This window comes from Gastrolobium bilobum, unplaced genomic scaffold, assembly GCF_033153095.1.
Source record: "Gastrolobium bilobum isolate Gb01-03AN ecotype WA unplaced genomic scaffold, APGP_CSIRO_Gbil_v1 utg34677, whole genome shotgun sequence".
Classification (NCBI taxonomy): Eukaryota; Viridiplantae; Streptophyta; class Magnoliopsida; order Fabales; family Fabaceae; genus Gastrolobium; species Gastrolobium bilobum.
This window is the reverse complement of record NW_026897235.1, coordinates 249,849-269,374: the sequence shown is the minus strand read 5'-3', so window position 1 is coordinate 269,374 and position 19,526 is coordinate 249,849. Positions and strand designations below refer to the sequence as shown.

The following is a 19,526-nucleotide window of genomic DNA, read 5'->3' as shown; positions in this document are numbered from 1 at the left end:
AATCTTAGCTTTCCTTGTTCTAGGTTTTCATGGCGTCATTTTTTACAGAGGTAGAAACTGAAACAACCTCTGTTGAATCGGGGGGTGAACCTGCTTGTGACAAGCTAGTAGCTCGATATCCCTGGGATAAGTCTTAAAAATTATGTCAGACATGAGTCCCGAAGATGGAGTCGGGCTTCCCGTCGGTAACCCGGTCGGCTATGATGTGTTTCCTCCTGTATGCTCAAAGAGGAACCCGGAAGAGCCTCACTTCTTCTTCTTCTATTGTGATTTAATTACAAATGTTAGTCTTCATTTTTCATTTACTGAGTTCCAGATAGACCTGCTAAACCATCTTCACCTAGCCCATCTCAAATTCATCCCAATAGCTAGGTCTATATGTGAAAGCCTTTGACTATCAACATGGAAAGTTGTACCTTTCTAGGCCACATTACTAGTGGCCTTATGAGGTTGAGTCATAAGCCTATGAAGTTGTTCAAGCTGAGTCCTACTGAGAAACACACAATCGAGTTAGAGGATGCATGAGTTTCATCAACCTAATCATCAGTAGAGACCTGATATGCACGACCTTTATTCTGCCTTTTTGGCTTTTAATTGGCAGGTTTCTCATGGATTTCCCAACACTTCTCACGGGTATGACCAACTTAAATCAGGCTTCTAATAGTTAAGGTCGTCGTAGTTAATTAAGGAACTTCTCCATTTAACTGGCCTTTAATTTCTCCACTTCTTTGCGAGATTTTATTAGTTCCCTTTAGATCTATTATTTTTATTTTGTGTTTGACCAATTGTTTATTTTAGTAAGGTCATATTTACGAATGGGATTGAATAATTTTTTGTGGGAAGAACAAAGCCGATTCAGTTTATAAACCATTTCAGTTTTCTTATGATAATATCTTATTGTTTTGATTCAAAATTTAAATATAATTTAATTCAATCCAATTTACAGTTTGGATTTGATTGATTTTTGTTAATTTTTTTAATATATTAATTCATCGATATATAAAAGTCTAAGTTTATCAATCCACCCTTTTTTATATATATATATATATATATATATATATATATATATATATATGTAATTCATGCTTTTACCTTTTCATATTTTAATACTTTATAAATGTCATTTGGATCCCGCAAATGACTGCGGCTTCCAGGGTCTTCACTAGCAATTTCTTGTATAATATCATGCACAGAGATGACATGATCTTCATATATATATATATATATATATATATATATATATATATATATATATATATATATATATATATAATGAGACATGATCCTTTTATACCAGTGTCAAATTTGAAATTTGACACCTCATCTGAGAGCTAATATTAGATAAAAAAAATCAACGACTCTAATTTGTAAGCATGTGACACCAATGATCTTTTTTTATCTAACAGTTCTCAGATGAGGTGTCAAATTAAATTTAAAATTTGACATCGGTGTTAAATGATCCTACCTATATATATATATATATATATATGTATATATATATATATATATATATACATATATATATATATAGATATGTAACAATCTAAACTTGAAAGTCATTTTATTTCTTGTTATCATCTCTTTTTTCTTAAGATGAGTTATTTCACCATTAAAAATGCATTCTTTTTTTACATATTTTTTTAAATTCCCGAATTAATTAGTTTTGGAACTTTCTTTCTAATACAGTGTGGAGATTTTTTTTTTTTTTTGACTTTAGGAAACAATTTATATTAATATTCGTACTTTTTTAACTTCTTTTTAATACAATTAAGGAAAAAGTATGTGTTTTTTAAACTATACAAGCTTATATCAATTTAAGAGAGAGATAAACACAAAGAGGAGTGGGTCCCACTAAAAAATAAAAACAAAAAAAATAAAGGTGTGAGACTCACCTCTTTGTGTCTATCTCTTTCTTAAAATGACTTAAATTTGTGTCCTTTAAAATAACACTTTTTTTTTTCCTACAATCAATTATAGTTTGACCTTGTAACGATTTTCTCGATTTTATCTTGTCCTCCTTTGATTTTAAAAGGGTATTTTCAATTTTTTTGTTAAAAATAAAAGAAAAATGTTTCTTTTAAAGTTATCTTCTGCAATTCAAAGACGATATCGTTTTGAAATTTAGAATAAAAAGTAAAAGGTATTTTAAAAATTTTACTTTTCTACTATAACATGTATTCTACTAAAAGTGCAATGTATGTTATTGGAGAAAATGGGAGCTTCCTACATACTCAAATTCATGGTGTGGAATACCGCTAATACATTTGATAGATCACAGAATTTTATTCACTTGAGTTCACACAACACTTGGCAACTGGATGGGCTAAACTCCATTGGAGATGTGCTTTGATCAATTGGTCTTGTACAACTTCTACATGCATGTAAATAGAATGCAAGTGCGAGAGCATCAGCTAGCAAAGATACTAACAACCAAACTTGCTTGCAAATTTAATAACAAGGGGACAGATATAAGGGATATTTGGTGTGACGTATAAAGTTTGATAGAATAAGTTTATACTATACGTTATGACATTTTTAATTAATTATTTGGTATAACTATCGTATGGTATAAGCTTATACAGCAGAATCTCTTAATACATCAAAATGATGTATAACTTAATCAGGCTTAACGAGATAGATTTAGGCCTGATGATGGGTTAGTATATTAATATTGCTTACAAGTACAATTCTCAAGAATTAATATATTATTTCATTATTAATATATTAAAATAAAAATAAAAATATTCATATATTAACTTTTAAAATATTGAAAATATTTATTTTTAATAAAACTAATATATTTTTTGTACACACTGATCAATATATTTTAAAAAAAATTAATATCATATGACATATTTGGAAAATTATATAAATTCTTTATTCAAGGACATTTTTCTGTAAAATATTTATTTTTATCCTATTTAGTATTATATAGTGCATTACCAAATATTGAAAGATATTATCTTATATGTAACAGCCCCAAACCCTGTAGCATGATATTGTCCGCTTTGCCCCGCGCACAAGCACCGTCGAGCTCACGGTTTTGTTTCTTGGGACACCCCACAAAAGGCCTCACACTAGAAGAGGTATCCACACCCTTATAAGGCATGCTTCGTTCCCCTCTCCAACCGATGTGGGACATTACATCCTCCCCCACTGGGAATACAACGTCCCCGCTGTACACACCGGTCCAGGGCCAGGCTCTGATACCAAATGTAACAGCCCCAAACCCTGTAGCATGATATTGTCCGCTTTGCCCTCGAGCTCACGGTTTTGTTTCTTGGGACACCCCACAAAAGGCCTCACAGTAGAAGAGGTATCCACACCCTTATAAGGCATGCTTCGTTCCCCTCTCCAACCGATGTGGGACATTACATCCTCCCCCACTGGGAATACAGCGTCCCCGCTGTACACACCGGTCCAGGGCCAGGCTCTGATACCAAATGTAACAGCCCCAAACCCTGTAGCATGATATTGTCCGCTTTGCCCTCGGGCTCACGGTTTTGTTTCTTGGGACACCCCACAAAAGGCCTCACAGTAGAAGAGGTATCCACACCCTTATAAGGCATGCTTCGTTCCCCTCTCCAACCGATGTGGGACATTACATCCTCCCCCACTGGGAATACAGCGTCCCCGCTGTACACACCGGTCCAGGGCCAGGCTCTGATACCAAATGTAACAGCCCCAAACCCTGTAGCATGATATTGTCCGCTTTGCCCCGCGCACAAGCACCGTCGAGCTCACGGTTTTGTTTCTTGAGACACCCCACAAAAGGCCTCACACTAGAAGAGGTATCCACACCCTTATAAGGCATGCTTCGTTCCCCTCTCCAACCGATGTGGGACATTACATTATACAATACTATACCAAACGCTGGATAGTATTAAAATTTAATCAGACCTTATACTAGGAAGTCTTATACTTTGAGGCCTTATCTTATACTATGTACCAAACATCTATCAAATACTCTGCTTTTCTGGTGCAGATATTGCCGGTGTCTATCTAAAAGCATAGCAATAGTCCTTTCACTAAGAACACCGCCTACAAAAATGCAGAACATACGGTAGTTAAGAAGAAAAACAAATCCACATTGAAAAAACAAAAACTTGGAATCCGTGCCTGCATAGTATCCTTCATGGTAGTTTTGACTGTTTTGAGCATACTTATGTACTAGTATCTTTTGAGTAAACGTAGCTTATATCTGTTTGTTTAAACACTTGACATGTCCATGTTATGAATTCAAAGAGCTATGTTGACAACTTGAATATTATAACCAACTGGGTTTCAATTATATCAAATAATAAACTTTCTTCTAAATTAAAAACTTCACCTTAAACCAGAAGAAGGAAGTTCATCGGATGATACTAAGCACAACCAAATTCCATTTGTTATAAGACATATAGGTATTTAGAGTACAATCACGCAAATTCCATTTGATGAATGAAATTGTGATGTGCCAGTGTGCTTATTGGGCTTACCCCATACCCTTTTAACGCAATCCGGTTATATTTTGTTTCTGATCTTGCTGTAACCTTGATCTTTAACCTGGTCAGTCTTTTGGCAATGATATTTAGGTAGTAGGAACAACACTGGTCGTACATCACACACACACAATCAGAGTCAGTGAAGCCGGATTGCTTAGACATGTTCATATCGACTCTGCCCAAGTTACCTTCATCCTCACCATCATTGACAATGAGTATAAATTTCAATGACTCAATTGATTGTTTCTCTCCGATGATGAAGCAGAAAATGAAGTCTAATTGAGGGGAGGGTGGAGCAGAAGAGAGATCAATATTTACATAATCAATTGTCGTCTTATACTCCAACCACTCTGGAACTCTACTTCCTGGATACATGTACATGTACGTTGCATCTTCACCGTAATTTTCAACAAAATTGTGGTCTGACATGGATATATGTTGGTGTGCCAAATTCATCACGTTAATTTGCGCATTCAACTCAATAGCCATGAGAGAATGTTCAACTAAGTTGGAGCAATTCCCGAAATGAACCCTTCTCCTAATTTCATTGAATTGTTCAGTGATTGTTGAAGGGAACAATACAGTCTCTAGTGACGTGCACTCTTTGACAAATAGAGTTTCAAGGGAGGGGGGAAGCTCAGGTAGAGTCCGAAGCTTCAAACAATCATGTATGCATAGATGTTGCAGTCTTGTAAGATTTTTTATGGATGAAGGCAAGCTCTCAACGTCACAGCATGCAAGGTCTAGGATTTCAAGCCTGCTTTGATGTCCAAAAGATGAGGGCAATGCATCCAAACGGGTGAATTCTAAATTTAGTTTTATGATATTCTCTGATGTCACTGAGAATTCCCTTAAACTTTTGCAGTTTCCAAGGTTGAGATAGTTGAGAGAGCTTGCATGGGTATCGCTTGTAAGTCTGATAAGGGAAGTGCAGCCACTTGCATCCATTTTCTCAAGTTTGTCTAGAGAGAAAATATGCACGCTAATCAACATTTCACAAGAAGCGATATCCAGTACTTCAAGACTTGTGGCTTTTGAAAAGTCTGGCAGCTCCTTCAGAAAATAGGAACGCCTGAGTATAACTTCTTTCAAATTCACCAGATTCTGTTAATTTAGTTGTCAGTTTAGTATTCCTTGAATTTAGAGAAAATTATAACAGCAGAACACATTTATTTACTTGTACTCCATCCCAATTTAGAGAAAATTATAACAATTCAACACATTTATTTACCTGTACTCCATCCCAAAGTTTTTCCAGTCTACTGCTTGATAAGTCCAACATAACAAGTTTTTCTGCAGAAAATTTCATTGGCAAGGATTTCAGAGGATATCTCGTCCAACGAAGATATCTTAGTTCAGTTGGCAAAGACTGAAGCCCTTGATGAAGAGCATCCAAGAAATCTTGTTCATATCTGACAAAAAAATGCAGAAATTGTAGTTTGCTCATCTTAGTGAATACGTGAGGGCTCAACATGAGCTTTCTGCCTCCTGAGAACGACGCCCTTATACTTCTAATAGCCATACTCCCCTGCCATAAAGTATAACAAAATTTTAAACACAGTTAAAAGCCACATTTCCAACAAAAGATTCTGTTGTAAATATTAGGTCTTTTATTATTATTAGTATTTGTTGTATTGGGCCAAGCCCATTAGGTCAAGAATTAGGGTTTTTGGTCTCTATAAATAGAGACCTCTTTGTATCATATTATTTCACAATTCTAAAATATATCAGAATACCCTTTTTCAAGTTGGTATCAGAGCTCTCGATCCAGAGGGCTCTGCTTCCGCGCCTACGAAACCTTTCTATTTTTTTCACGTCTCTCGCTGCCATCAGCCGCCACCGGAAATTTTTTTCCGGGGACCTCTTGGACCGAGAAGACCATTGCTTCACTGTTCCTCTTTCTTTTTCTTGTCTATTACACAACCAGAAACAAACGTTCACAGAATCAACGTACAGAACCACCGTACAGAACCTGTTCATCGCGATTGTAACCTTTTTCCGGTGGATTCTTCACTCCGAACAGCCACAGAAACCATCGCGCTCGCCGGACGACCTTCGCCTGAAAAACCCAGCACCATCGGAGGTCAGACGCGCCTCCACGCGCCGCCCTTGACTCTGCGTGTGAATCCCACGCGCCGACAGCTTCACCGGCGCGTGACAGCGCGTGACGGTGGTTCTCGGCCGCGGACCACCACGGTTCTGATCGTCTCTCCAAGCTGGTTCTGGATCTGTGCTCTCTACTTTGATCGGACATCGTTTGGTATTTTTTCAGAATTTCTTGGCTTCTTGGAGTTTGTTCTTTCACCAATTTCTTGCCTCCGACCAGATCTGACGTTGTTTGGTATTTGTTCCGGTATTTGTTCCGGTCACTGTGTTACTGTTTCGGCAGCTGTGTTACTGTTCCGGTCAGATCTGACGTTGTTTAGTATTTTGTGATTATGTGGCTTCTTGGAGCTTTTCTTTGACCATTTGCTGTGCAGTATGGCCTCTTCTCAAAGGAGTTCTTTTTCAAAATTTTATGATGGTACCTCTTCTAGACCTAAGAGAAATGATCGATGGTGTTCTTATTGTAAAAGAACAGGTCATATCAAGGATTTATGCTTTCGCCTTTTGGAAAGCAAACTGTCTTAGAAAAGATGGCAAGGATGTGTGGTCAAGCGCATTTTACTTCTTCTGAAATAACCCCTGCACCTAATGAGACCCAATCTGCATTTCGTCCAGATGAGTTGGAACGACTCCGAACCATTCTTGATTATCTGAGTAAGCCATCTGATACTAGTGCTTTGGCTATGACTGGTATGAGCTCCAAAATTCATTCTTTCATTTCTTCATGTAATGATTTTAAACATTCTTGGGTTGTTGATTCTGGTGCTACTGATCATATGGCTTGTTGTGCTGACTCCTTTATTTCTTATCATCCTACCATTGGAACTCATACAATATCCATAGCTGATGGCTCACATACATCAGTTGCGGGTTCTGGTGACATAAACTTACAGCAGTCCTTACATCTTAAGGATGTTCTTCATGTTCCTAAACTCTCCACGAATCTTCTTTCTATTCACAAAATTACAAAAGATTTGAATTGTACTGTAACCTTCTTCCCTACCCATTGTGTTTTTCAAGATCTCGCCACAGGGAAGACGATTGGTAGTGCTAAAGAGCAAGGTGGGCTGTACTATCTGGTGTCACAATCTCCCACAAATAAAGTAATAGATCACACATTCATGTCTCATGGTCAATCAACTGCTGATTCTTTAATTTGGCTGCATCATAAGCGTTTAGGTCATCCTCCATTTAGTTTACTCAAATCTTTATTCCCGTCATTGTTTTTGTCTAAGTCTGTTGAGTCTTTTCATTGTGATGTTTGTGAATTTGCTAAGCATCATCGTGTGTCTTTTCCTTCTAGTATTACTAAGAGTGTTGAACCTTTTGATCTTATTCATTCTGATGTTTGGGGTCCTTCTAAGGTCCCTCATTCTTCTGGAAATAAATGGTTTGTTTCTTTTATTGATGATTACACTCGTGTCACTTGGGTTTATTTAATGCGTGAAAAGTCTGAGGTACCACAACTGTTCTTTCAATTTTATAAAATGATTGAGACTCAATTTTGTAAAAATATCAAAAGACTAAGGACAGATAATGGTACTGAATATGTCAATCACTCTTTTTCCCAATTTATACAAAATCAAGGTATGATTCATGAACTTACTTGTGTAGACACCCCTCAACAAAATGGGGTTGCTGAAAGGAAAAATCGTCACCTTCTTGAAGTTGCTCGTGCCTTACTGTTTCAAACACATGTACCCAAATGCTATTGGGGAGATGCCATTCTTACTGCAGCGTTCTTGATCAATCATCTACCCACTCGGGTTCTCGATCGTGTAAGTCCTATTCACTCCATGACTTCTTTTTTTCCTTCTGTTCCAACTTTGCAAAGTCTTCCTCCTCGAGTGTTTGGGTGTGTTGTCTTTGTTCATATTCATAAACAGCATCGCAGTAAGTTGGATCCTAGGGCTCTTAAATGTGTCTTCCTTGGTTATGCTCCTGATAAGAAGGGCTACAAGTGCTATCACCCTGGAAGTCGAAATTTTTTTGTTTCTATGGATGTTACATTTCAGGAATCTGAGTCCTTTTTCCAAGGTCCTCATCTTCAGGGGGAGAATAATTCACCAGAAGACTCATCACCTTCCTTCTTTGAATCTTCAGTGTCTACTTCTTCACCTGTGTCAGTGTCTCTTCCTCTTGTTCCTGTTCCTAATGTGTCTATGTCTGATCCTCCTGTGACTGATCCTCCTATGACTGATACATCAAATACACCAGAGATACGGAAGATTGTGACACCTGAATTGGTATATCAAAGAAGGAAACAACCCACATTGCCTCAACAGCAACCTCAATCGTCTGAACCACTGGTAAGTCCTGAAACTCATATTTCTGTTCATGATGTTAATACGTCTGATGACTTACCCATTACTACTGTTTCTGATGACTTACCCATTACTACTGCTTCAGATGATTTACCCATTGCTTTAAGAAAAGGAAAAAGATCTTGTTCCAAGAAAACTTGTTCTTCCTGTCCCTCTTGTACTCAATACCCTATCTCCCATTTTGTTTCCTCTGCTAATCTTTCTGTGCAGCACAAAAGCTTTGTTTCAGCACTAGATTCTACTTCAATCCCAAAATCAGTACATGAAGCTTTGAAAGATGGGAATTGGGCTCAAGCTATGCAAGAGGAGAAGAATGCGTTAGAGAAAAATAAAACATGGGAGGTTATTGATAGACCCAACGGAAAGAAAGCAGTAGGGTGCAGATGGGTTTATGCCCTGAAATATAATTCTGATGGCACTCTTGAGAGATACAAGGCTCGATTAGTCGCCAAAGGTTACACTCAAACCTATAGTATTGATTATGAAGAAACCTTTGCTCCAGTTGCAAAGATGAATACAGTGAGAATCTTGTTGTCCCTTGCTGCCCATTACAATTGGGATATAAATCAATTTGATGTGAAAAATGCTTTCCTCAATGGTGAGTTAGAAGAAGAAGTCTACATGGAAATCCCGCCTGGTTTTGATTCTGTGAAGGGGGAAAATAAAGTTTGTCGATTAAAAAAGGCCTTGTATGGATTGAAACAGTCACCTCGTGCTTGGTTTGGAAGGTTTACTAAGGTTATGATGACCTTAGGATATAGACAGAGTCAAGGAGATCACACTCTTTTCTTCAAGCACTCCCAAAATGGGAAGCTTACTGTGCTCCTTGTATATGTTGATGATATTATTATCACAGGTGATGATTTTGTGGAGAGACAGATTCTGCAGACACGACTTGCCTCTGAGTTCGAAGTCAAAGACCTTGGGAAACTAAGATATTTCCTAGGGATAGAAGTAGCTCATTCAAGCAAAGGAATTTTTATCAGTCAGAGGAAATATGTTTTGGATCTTCTCAAAGAAGCAGGGAAGCTCGGGTGTAAACCCTCTAATACTCCTATTGAGCAGAATCACAAGATAGGCTTTGAAGAGGAGAGTCCTCCAGTTGATAAAGGACAATATCAACGGCTAGTTGGAAAATTGATATATCTGGCCCATACTAGGCCAGACCTAGCTTATGCTGTTAGTGTTGTCAGTCAGTTTATGCACGATCCAAAGGAGAAACACATGCAGGCAGTAGAGAGAATTCTTCAGTATCTTAAAGCTACTCATGGTAAAGGATTGTTATTCCGACGTGATGATAATCTCTCTTTAGAAGCCTACACTGATGCTAATTATGCTGGATCCGTGACTGACCGTCGTTCTACCACTGGTTATTGCATGTTTCTTTGCGGTAACTTGGTGACATGGAGAAGTAAGAAACAAGATGTGGTTGCCAGATCAAGTGCAGAAGCTGAATTTCGAGCTATGGCTCAAGGCATTTGTGAGTTACTGTGGCTGAAAATTGTACTTGATGATCTCAAAATAAAATGTGAGGGACCTATGAAGCTGCTATGTGATAATAAGTCCGCTATTTGTATAGCTCATAATCCAGTTCAACATGATCGGACTAAACATATTGAGGTCGACCGCCATTTCATCAAAGAGAAACTTGATAGCGGGTTGATTACCACTCCATACATTCCCACTGAGCGTCAATTAGCTGATCTATTGACAAAGGGACTTCCTCCAGATAGATTTCAAGAACTTACTAGCAAGCTGGGAATGATAAATATCTATTCCTCAGCTTGAGGGGGAGTGTTGTAAATATTAGGTCTTTTATTATTATTAGTATTTGTTGTATTGGGCCAAGCCCATTAGGTCAAGAATTTGGGTTTTTGGTCTCTATAAATAGAGACCTCTTTGTATCATATTATTTCACAATTCTAAAATATATCAGAATACAAAAATATTTTATATTTAACTTATACTTTTACCTTGTCATATTTTAATAGTTCATAAATGTCATTAGCATCCCCCAAATGACTGCGGCTTCCAAGGTCTTCACTAGATTCCTGGCAAACAATCTCCCAAGCCATTTCTTGTATAATATCATGCACAGAGATGACATTATCTTCAGAAATAATTATAAGAGCTTTGTCTTTCAATCTTTCTAAACCAACAGCCACTGAATTATCACTTTCATGATCTTTCAATAAAAGTTTTATGTAGCCCACTTTCAAATTCAATACACTAAAGAAACATGCAAGATCTAAAAACATCTTTCGCTCTTTGCGATCTAGATCATCATAACTCAGTTTCATCACAGCATAAACTTTCTTATTTGGCATCTTTTCAAGTTTGTCTAGCTCACTTTCCCATACTTCCTTACCTTTTCCACAAAGAAGATGACCCAAAACTTTAAGAACTAATGGAATGCCTTTGGCATAATTGACCACCTTCTTTGATAGCTCATAGTACTCCATTTCAAGATGATTTTGTTTGAAGGCATTCAAAGTAAAAAGCTGAAGTGCTTCATCAAAGTCCAATGCCCCTACCTCATATATATCATCAACTTCTTTAACAAACACTTGCTTATCTCTACTTGTTACAATGATTCTACTACCTAATCCAAAGCTATCATGATATCCAACTAAAGTTTCTAGTTGATCTGGATCATTGACATCATCTAGAACAATGAGAACTTTCATACGACCAAGCCTCATCATCACATAACCGGGCAATTCATTTTGTGTGTTAAATTTCACATCTTCCGCTAATAGTGTAGAAAAAAGTTTCTCTTTTAAGGAACTGATTCTACCTCTTGTTGATTCTTCTCTTACATTTGCCAAAAAACAACAACCTTCATATTCAGAACTTAGTTTGTTAAAAACTTCTTGTGCAATGGTTGTCTTACCAATACCACCCATACCCCAAATTCCAATAACACGCACGTCTTTTGAATCTTGACGTAACAAAGGTTCTAAATGTGCAGTTCCTTTGCCAATTCCAACAAGTCCTTTTGACTGAATTGGCTGCTTATTTAACCTCATCATTAATTGATGATTGACGGTTTTGATGATTTCATCGCGCAGCTGGACATCATCCCTATAAAACAGAGAGAGAGAGAGAGCAAATGTAAGAAATTCAATGAAATTTCTATAACCTCACTTGGTTTGAAGTTTGAAAGGTGGGGTTGTTCCACCATGATCTTTTTCCCTTCATCCTTGGTGGGAATCACCGCGAACAGGGTCAAGTAACAAAAATAAGGACCTTGTAGGATGTTTTTATAAATTTTGAAAATTATGATCAATTATGTGTATCATTCAGAAATTGGAATAAATTTAATTGTATTACCTGGTCTAATTTAAAAATGACATATGTTTTTAACTTGAAAGAAAATGGTATTTGAAATATTATTGAATTGTATTTGAATCTGTACATAGGGGTCTCTATTTATAAAGACTTCTTGACCTAATTTTGACCTAATGGGCTTGGCCCAATATACAAGTAACGGACTAAATAAATACAAATAAATGACTACATAATTACTAATAAATGACTACATAATTACTAATAAATGACTACATAATTACTATTTACAACACTCCCCCTCAAGCTGAGGAATAGATATTTATCATTCCCAGCTTGCTAGCAAGTTTTTGAAATCTATCTGAAGGAAGCCCCTTTGTCAATAGATCAGCTAATTGACGCCCAGTGGGAATGTATGGAGTGTTAATCAACCCGCTATCAAGTTTCTCTTTGATGAAATGGCGGTCGACCTCAATATGTTTAGTCCGATCATGTTGAACTGGATTATGAGCTATACAAATAGCGGACTTATTATCACATAGCAGCTTCATAGGTCCCTCACATTTTATTTTTAGATCATCAAGTACAATTTTCAGCCACAGTAACTCACAAATTCCGTGAGCCATAGCTCGAAATTCAGCTTCTGCACTTGATCTGGCGACCACATCTTGTTTCTTACTTCTCCATGTCACCAAGTTACCACAAAGAAACATGCAATAACCAGTGGTAGAACGACGGTCAGTCACGGATCCAGCATAATCAGCATCTGTGTAGACTTCTAAAGATAGATTGCCATCACGTCGGAATAACAACCCTTTACCAGGAGTTCCTTTCAGATACTGAAGAATTCTCTCTACTGCCTGCATATGTTTCTCCTTTGGATCGTGCATAAACTGACTGACAACACTAACAGCATAAGCTAAGTCTGGTCTAGTATGGGCCAAATATATCAATTTCCCAACTAGCCGTTGATATTGTCCTTTATCAACTGGAGGACTCTCATCTTCATAGCTCATCTTGTGATTCTGCTCAATAGGAGTATTAGAGGGTTTATACCCGAGCTTTCCTGCTTCTTTGAGAAGATCAAGAACATATTTCCTCTGGCTGATAAAGATTCCTTTGCTCGAATGAGCTACTTTTATCCCTAGGAAATATCTCAGTTTCCCAAGGTCTTTGACTTCAAACTCATAGGCAAGCCGTGTTTGCAGAATCTGTCTCTCCACAAAATCATCACCTGTGATAATAATATCATCAACATATACAAGGAGCACAGTAAGCTTCCCATTTTGGGAGTGCTTGAAAAAAAGAGTGTGATCTCCTTGACTTTGTTTATATCCTAAGGTCATCATAACCTTAGTAAACTTTCCAAACCAGGCACGAGGTGACTGCTTCAATCCATACAAGGCCTTTTTTAATTTACAAACTTTATTTTCTCCCTTCACAGAATCAAAACCAGGCGGAATTTCCATGTAGACTTCTTCTTTTAACTCACCATTGAGGAAAGCATTCTTCACATCAAATTGGTTTATATCCCAATTGTAATGGGCAACAAGGGATAACAAAACTCTCACCGTATTCATCTTTGCAACTGGAGCAAATGTTTCTTCATAACCAATGCCATAGGTTTGAGAGTAACCTTTGGCAACTAATCGAGCTTTGTATCTCTCAAGAGTTCCATCGGAATTATATTTCAGGGCATAAACCCATCTGCACCCTACTGCTTTCTTTCCAGTAGGTCTATCAATAACCTCCCATGTTTTATTTTTCTCCAATGCATTCATCTCCTCTTGCATGGCTTGAGCCCAATTCCCATCTTTCAAGGCTTCATGTACTGATTTTGGGATTGCAATAGAGTCTAGTGCTGAAACAAAGCTTTTGTGCTGCACAGACAGATTAGCAGAGGAAACAAAATGGGAGATAGGGTATTGAGTACAAGAGGGACAGGAGGGACAAGATTTCTTGGGACAAGCTCTTTTTCCTTTTCTAAGAGCAATGGGTAAATCATCAGAATCAGTAGTAATAGGTAAGTCATCAGAAGTATTAACATCATGATCAGAAATATGAGATTCAGGACTTACCAGTGGTTCAGACGATTGAGGTTGCTGAGACAATGTGGGTTGTTTCCTTCTTTCAGGTGTCATAACCTTCCGTATCTCTGGTGTACTTGATGTATCAATCACAGAAGAATCAGTCACAGGAGGATTACTCACAAGAGGATCAGACACAGGAGGAACAGACACAAGAGGAGGATACACTGACACAGGTGAAGGAGTAGACACCGAAGTTTCAAAGAAGGAAGGTGATGAGTCTTCTGGTGAATTATTCTCCCCCTGAAGATGAGGACCTTGGAAAAATGACTCAGATTCCTGAAATGTAACATCCATAGAAACAAAAAATTTCCGACTTCCAGGGTGATAACACTTATAGCCCTTCTTATCAGGAGCATATCCAAGGAAGACACATTTAAGAGCCCTAGGATCCAACTTACTGCGATGCTGTTTACGAATATGAACAAAGACAACACACCCAAACACTCGAGGAGGAAGACTTTGCAAAGTTGGAACAGAAGGAAAAAAAGAAGTCATGGAGTGAATAGGACTTACATCATCGAGAACCCGAGTGGGTAGACGATTGATCAAGAACGCTGCAGTAAGAATGGCATCTCCCCAATAGCATTTGGGTACATGTGTTTGAAACAGTAAGGCACGAGCAACTTCAAGAAGGTGACGATTTTTCCTTTCAGCAACCCCATTTTGTTGAGGGGTGTCTACACAAGTAAGTTCATGAATCATACCTTGATTTTGTATAAATTGAGAAAAAGAGTGATTGACATATTCAGTACCATTATCTGTCCTTAGTCTTTTGATTTTTTTACAAAATTGAGTCTCAATCATTTTATAAAATTGGAAGAACAGTTGTGGTACCTCAGACTTTTCACGCATTAAGTAAACCCAAGTTACACGAGTGCAATCATCAATAAAAGAAACAAACCATTTATTTCCAGAAGAATGAGGGACCTTAGAAGGACCCCAAACATCAGAATGAATAAGATCAAAAGGTTCAACACTCTTAGTAATACTAGAAGGAAAAGACACACGATGATGCTTAGCAAATTCACAAACATCACAATGAAAAGACTCAACAGACTTAGACAAAAATAATGACGGAAATAAAAATTTGAGTAAACTAAATGGAGGATGACCCAAACGCTTATGATGCAGCCAAATTAAAGAATCAGCAGTTGATTGACCATGAGACATGAAGGTGTGATCTGTTACTTTATTTGTGGGAGATTGTGACACCAGATAGTACAACCCACCTTGCTCTTTAGCACTACCAATCGTCTTCCCCGTGGCGAGATCCTGAAAAACACAATGGATAGGGAAGAAGGTTACAGTACAATTCAAATCTTTTGTAATTTTGTGAATAGAAAGAAGATTCGTGGAGAGTTTAGGAACATGAAGAACATCCTTAAGATGTAAGGACTGTTGTAAGTTTATGTCACCAGAACCCGCAACTGATGTATGTGAGCCATCAGCTATGGATATTGTTTGAGTTCCAATGGTAGGATGATAAGAAATAAAGGAGTCAGCACAACAAGCCATATGATCAGTAGCACCAGAATCAACAACCCAAGAATGTTGAAAATCATTACATGAAGAAATGAAAAAATGAGTTTTAGAGCTCATACCAGTCATAGCCAAAGCACTAGTATCAGATGGCTTACTCAGATAATCAAGAATGGTTCGGAGTCGTTCCAACTCATCTGGACGAAATGCAGATTGGGTCTCATTAGGAGCAGGGGTTATTTCAGAAGAAGTAAAATGCGCTTGACCACACATCCTTGCCATCTTTTCTAAGACAGTTTGCTTTCCATAAAGGCGAAAGCATAAATCCTTGATATGACATATTCTTTTACAATAAGAACACCATCGGTCATCTCTCTTAGGTCTAGAAGAGGTACCATCATAAAATTTTAAAAAAGAACTCATTTGAGAAGAGGCCATACTGCACAGAAAATGGTTAAAAAAAAGCTCTAAGAAGCCAAAAAATCACAAATAAATACCAAACGATGTCCGATCAAAGAGAGGAGCACAGATCCAGAAAGAGGATGAGGAGAAGATCAGAAAACTTTTTGGCCGGAGTTGGAAAAAGTGTCCCACGCGCCTCCACGCGCCGGTGGAGTTGTCTGCGAGTGGTCCTCACTCGCCGGGAGTGTGGCGGCACGTGAGAGCGCGTGCCGCGGCCGCCGGAGCTGAAATTTCTGAGGCGAGGTCGTCCGACGGTCTCGAACCTTTCTGTGGCCGGTCGGAGTTGAAAGGTCGGCGGAAAAGTGTCCAAAACGCGATGAACAGTAGCGGCCTTGTGTTGTTTTAGGAAGATCCGGTCGTCAAACGATTATAACACGTTCGTAAGCTGATAGATCTGAGAAAAATGATTTGAAAACTGGTCCTTTTGGTCCAAAAGGTCCACCGAAAATTTTTTTCGGTGGCGGCTAATGGCGGAAAGAGGCTAAGAAAGAAGGTTTCTGTTTTAACGGAGGTAATTGCGGAAGCAGAGCCCTCTGGATCGAGAGCTCTGATACCAACTTGAATGAAAAAGGTATTTGAAATATTATTGAATTGTATTTGAATCTGTACATAAAGGTCTCTATTTATATAGACTTCTTGACCTAATTTTGACCTAATGGGCTTGGCCCAATATACAAGTAACGGACTAAATAAATACAAATAAATGACTACATAATTACTAATAAATGACTACATAATTACTATTTACAACATTTTATAAATCTTGAAAAATATGAATCAATTATATGTATATCATTCAGAAATTGGAGTAAATTTAATTGTATTACTTGGGTCTAATTTAAGAATGACATATGACATTCTTTAAGAGAGAATAAAATTAAAAATTAAATCACTCTCAATAGAACATACTCTAACTTAACATATATGTACGGTTGAACAAAAAATAAAAAGGATGAAACATTATAGAGAATATAATAGTGGTAAGGAATAGTACCTTGGGGAGGCACTAAAAAATTATTTACTCATTTTTATATTATTATTAATTAGTAATTGGTCATCTTTATATTATTATTTTTCATTCTTGAAATTCTCAATGGTGCTAAGTTAACCAAAGTTAGGAAATAGGATGGGATGTAATGTAGAATCAAATTTAGAGTTTGTTTTCATTTAAACAAATACTAAAATATTTGTGGAAATAATAACTAATAAGAGTACATTCTGGATCTGGTTAAACAGTTTTTAAATATAAGTTTTATTTTTAAGCAACAACCTAGTGATACTATGCATAGATCTATATAACAAATGAACAGAAAAATAATATTTAACATTTGTTGGGAGAAAATAAAAAAGCTTACCGAAAATCCGATGACTTAATTCCAGATAAATTTGCAGATTTGTGCAAAGCATCTCTCCATGTTTGCACCCTTTTCAAATTATACTTTTCTTCATGTTTAGCAAGCGCATTTCCATAACTCTCCTTTTGATGCCTTACAATTGTGGGATCTACATTGTAGAAAATAGGTATTACAGTCTGTCCATATTTATCTCTGCACTCAACTATTTTCTCAAGTTCTTCCAGACACCAATGTGAAGAAGCATAGTCTTCTGAGAATATGATCAATGAAATTAATGATGTTTCGATTGCTCCAAAAAGTGATGATGATATATCATCTCCTCTTTCAAGTTTATCATCTACAAAGGCAAATATTTGCTTTCGACGAAAAGCATCAATCAAATGGCCGAGAAAGCCATGGCCAATGTCCTCGCCCCTGAAGCTAACAAAAACATCATATTTTCTTTGGGGAGCTTTGACTGACATTTTCCTTGCCGCTACACCCTTCAATTTTGGCAATAAAGAAGAGACAAATAAATACAACATACCAAGAAATAAATCAAGGACAAAAAAATACAACATATTCAATTTTTGAAAAAACCAAGAGACGAAGAGTATGCTTGTTGGATTGGAACAAGTTCACTCTGTATCTTTCTTTACCTCTAAACCCTTGAATATCAAAATAAGTGAGCCACAAGGTAACTGGAAAGAAGAACACAAAGAGAAAACAAATGAGAAGATCAAAGAAATTGAATAAAGAACTTGATAACAAGTTCAAATTAGCGGTTAGCCCATACGAGAGGAAGAAGGGGGATATCATAAGACAACACCAGCTACTTCTGGATTAGCAAGCTTTCAACTTAAGCTTTTATTATTTCTATTAAAAGATATTAAAGGGTTTGGTGTTTGCTTTTAAATAACATAAAATTGTATTATTTTAAACTGAGAAAAAAAAAATACACATTCAAATCGGGACAGGTATTGTTATTACTAAATAACGTTACAATCAATATTATATCATATATTAAACGTTGATTTCCGTCAATTAACGGTTATTATTTTCTCAAATCAAACTTATTAATTAATTATTAATTCATAATAAATGATAACGGTTGATGGGCAGAAATTAACATATGATAATAACATTGGTGTAACATTATTTGGTAGTAACAATATCCTATCCTATAAAAATTATGAGGAGAAAGTGAATGATTATTTTTTCAATTTAAATTTTTTTTTAAAAATATCAGGTTTAAATAAAATAATTATTCTTTAAAAGAAACATTTTTCCCTATATTAAAACACAACTATATGTTTACCAAAAAAAAAAAAACACAACTATATAAATTAATAAATAAAAAATAATTAAAGGAATGCGTGATCAAGTGAGAAGTTAACGCTCCTATATAAATAAACATGCACTTTTCTGCCATGAAAACGGGCCTTTCACATGGGCAACACGCAGTCTTCGAAAGAACATTTCAATTGGATGTTAGGGAACTTCTCAGTACTTACATTTAACAGCCCTTTAATTTCTTAATTTCTTTGCTAAAATTTAATATCTTGCTTACAACAATTTTGCTTTATTTTGTCTTGACTAAGTCTTCTATGAAATATAATGTATTGACTATCTAGATTTTTCTAATTTACTTTTGAGTATATTAATAATATAATTTAATAATATATTCACGTACAAACTCAATATGAGAGAGCAAGATTATTTGGGTTTATATGGGCTGCAGCTCAATTGCTACTAGAATATTCACATAGGGTTTTAGTTGAGCATTTAAAAAATCTTATGTCTCTTTGTGTAATACTTCAAACACTTCTAAACTCTTTTCTCTCAAACTCATAGCCTCAAACAATCTTGAAGTATTAGCTTCATGTATAGGATTTAAGAGAGTAAGTTGTGTATTCCAAGATTTCATCTAGAGGAAATCATTATCATTTTTGCAATTCG

At 36.6% G+C, this 19,526-nt stretch overlaps 1 protein-coding gene across 1 annotated transcript; it reads right to left on the bottom strand.

Annotated features, from left to right (window-relative positions):
* Positions 1-19: 19 nt before the first annotated feature.
* Positions 20-18,073, bottom strand: LOC133305081 (disease resistance protein RPV1-like). The gene is made up of 5 exons (XM_061505212.1): positions 17,589-18,073; positions 10,888-11,998; positions 5,716-6,012; positions 4,479-5,588; positions 20-121 (listed from the first exon to the last, which is right to left on the bottom strand). The coding sequence occupies exons 1-5, from the start codon at positions 18,050-18,052 to the stop codon at positions 20-22; spliced, it is 3,084 nt and encodes a 1,027-aa protein (XP_061361196.1). The 5' UTR covers positions 18,053-18,073.
* Positions 18,074-19,526: the final 1,453 nt, after the last annotated feature.

What these genes read in the sequence shown, in the direction of transcription:
- LOC133305081 (XM_061505212.1), bottom strand. Translation starts at nt 18,052, where the DNA reads ATGTCAGTCAAAGCTCCCCAAAGAAAATATGATGTTTTTGTTAGCTTC. An exon ending in ATTAAGTCATCGGATTTTCG is followed by an intron (nt 11,999 to 17,588) that starts GTAAGCTTTTTT and finishes TCTGTTTTATAG; the next exon opens with GGATGATGTCCAGCTGCGCG. An exon ending in TTGCGTTAAAAGGGTATGGG is followed by an intron (nt 122 to 4,478) that starts GTAAGCCCAATA and finishes GACTTATCCCAG; the next exon opens with GGATATCGAGCTACTAGCTT.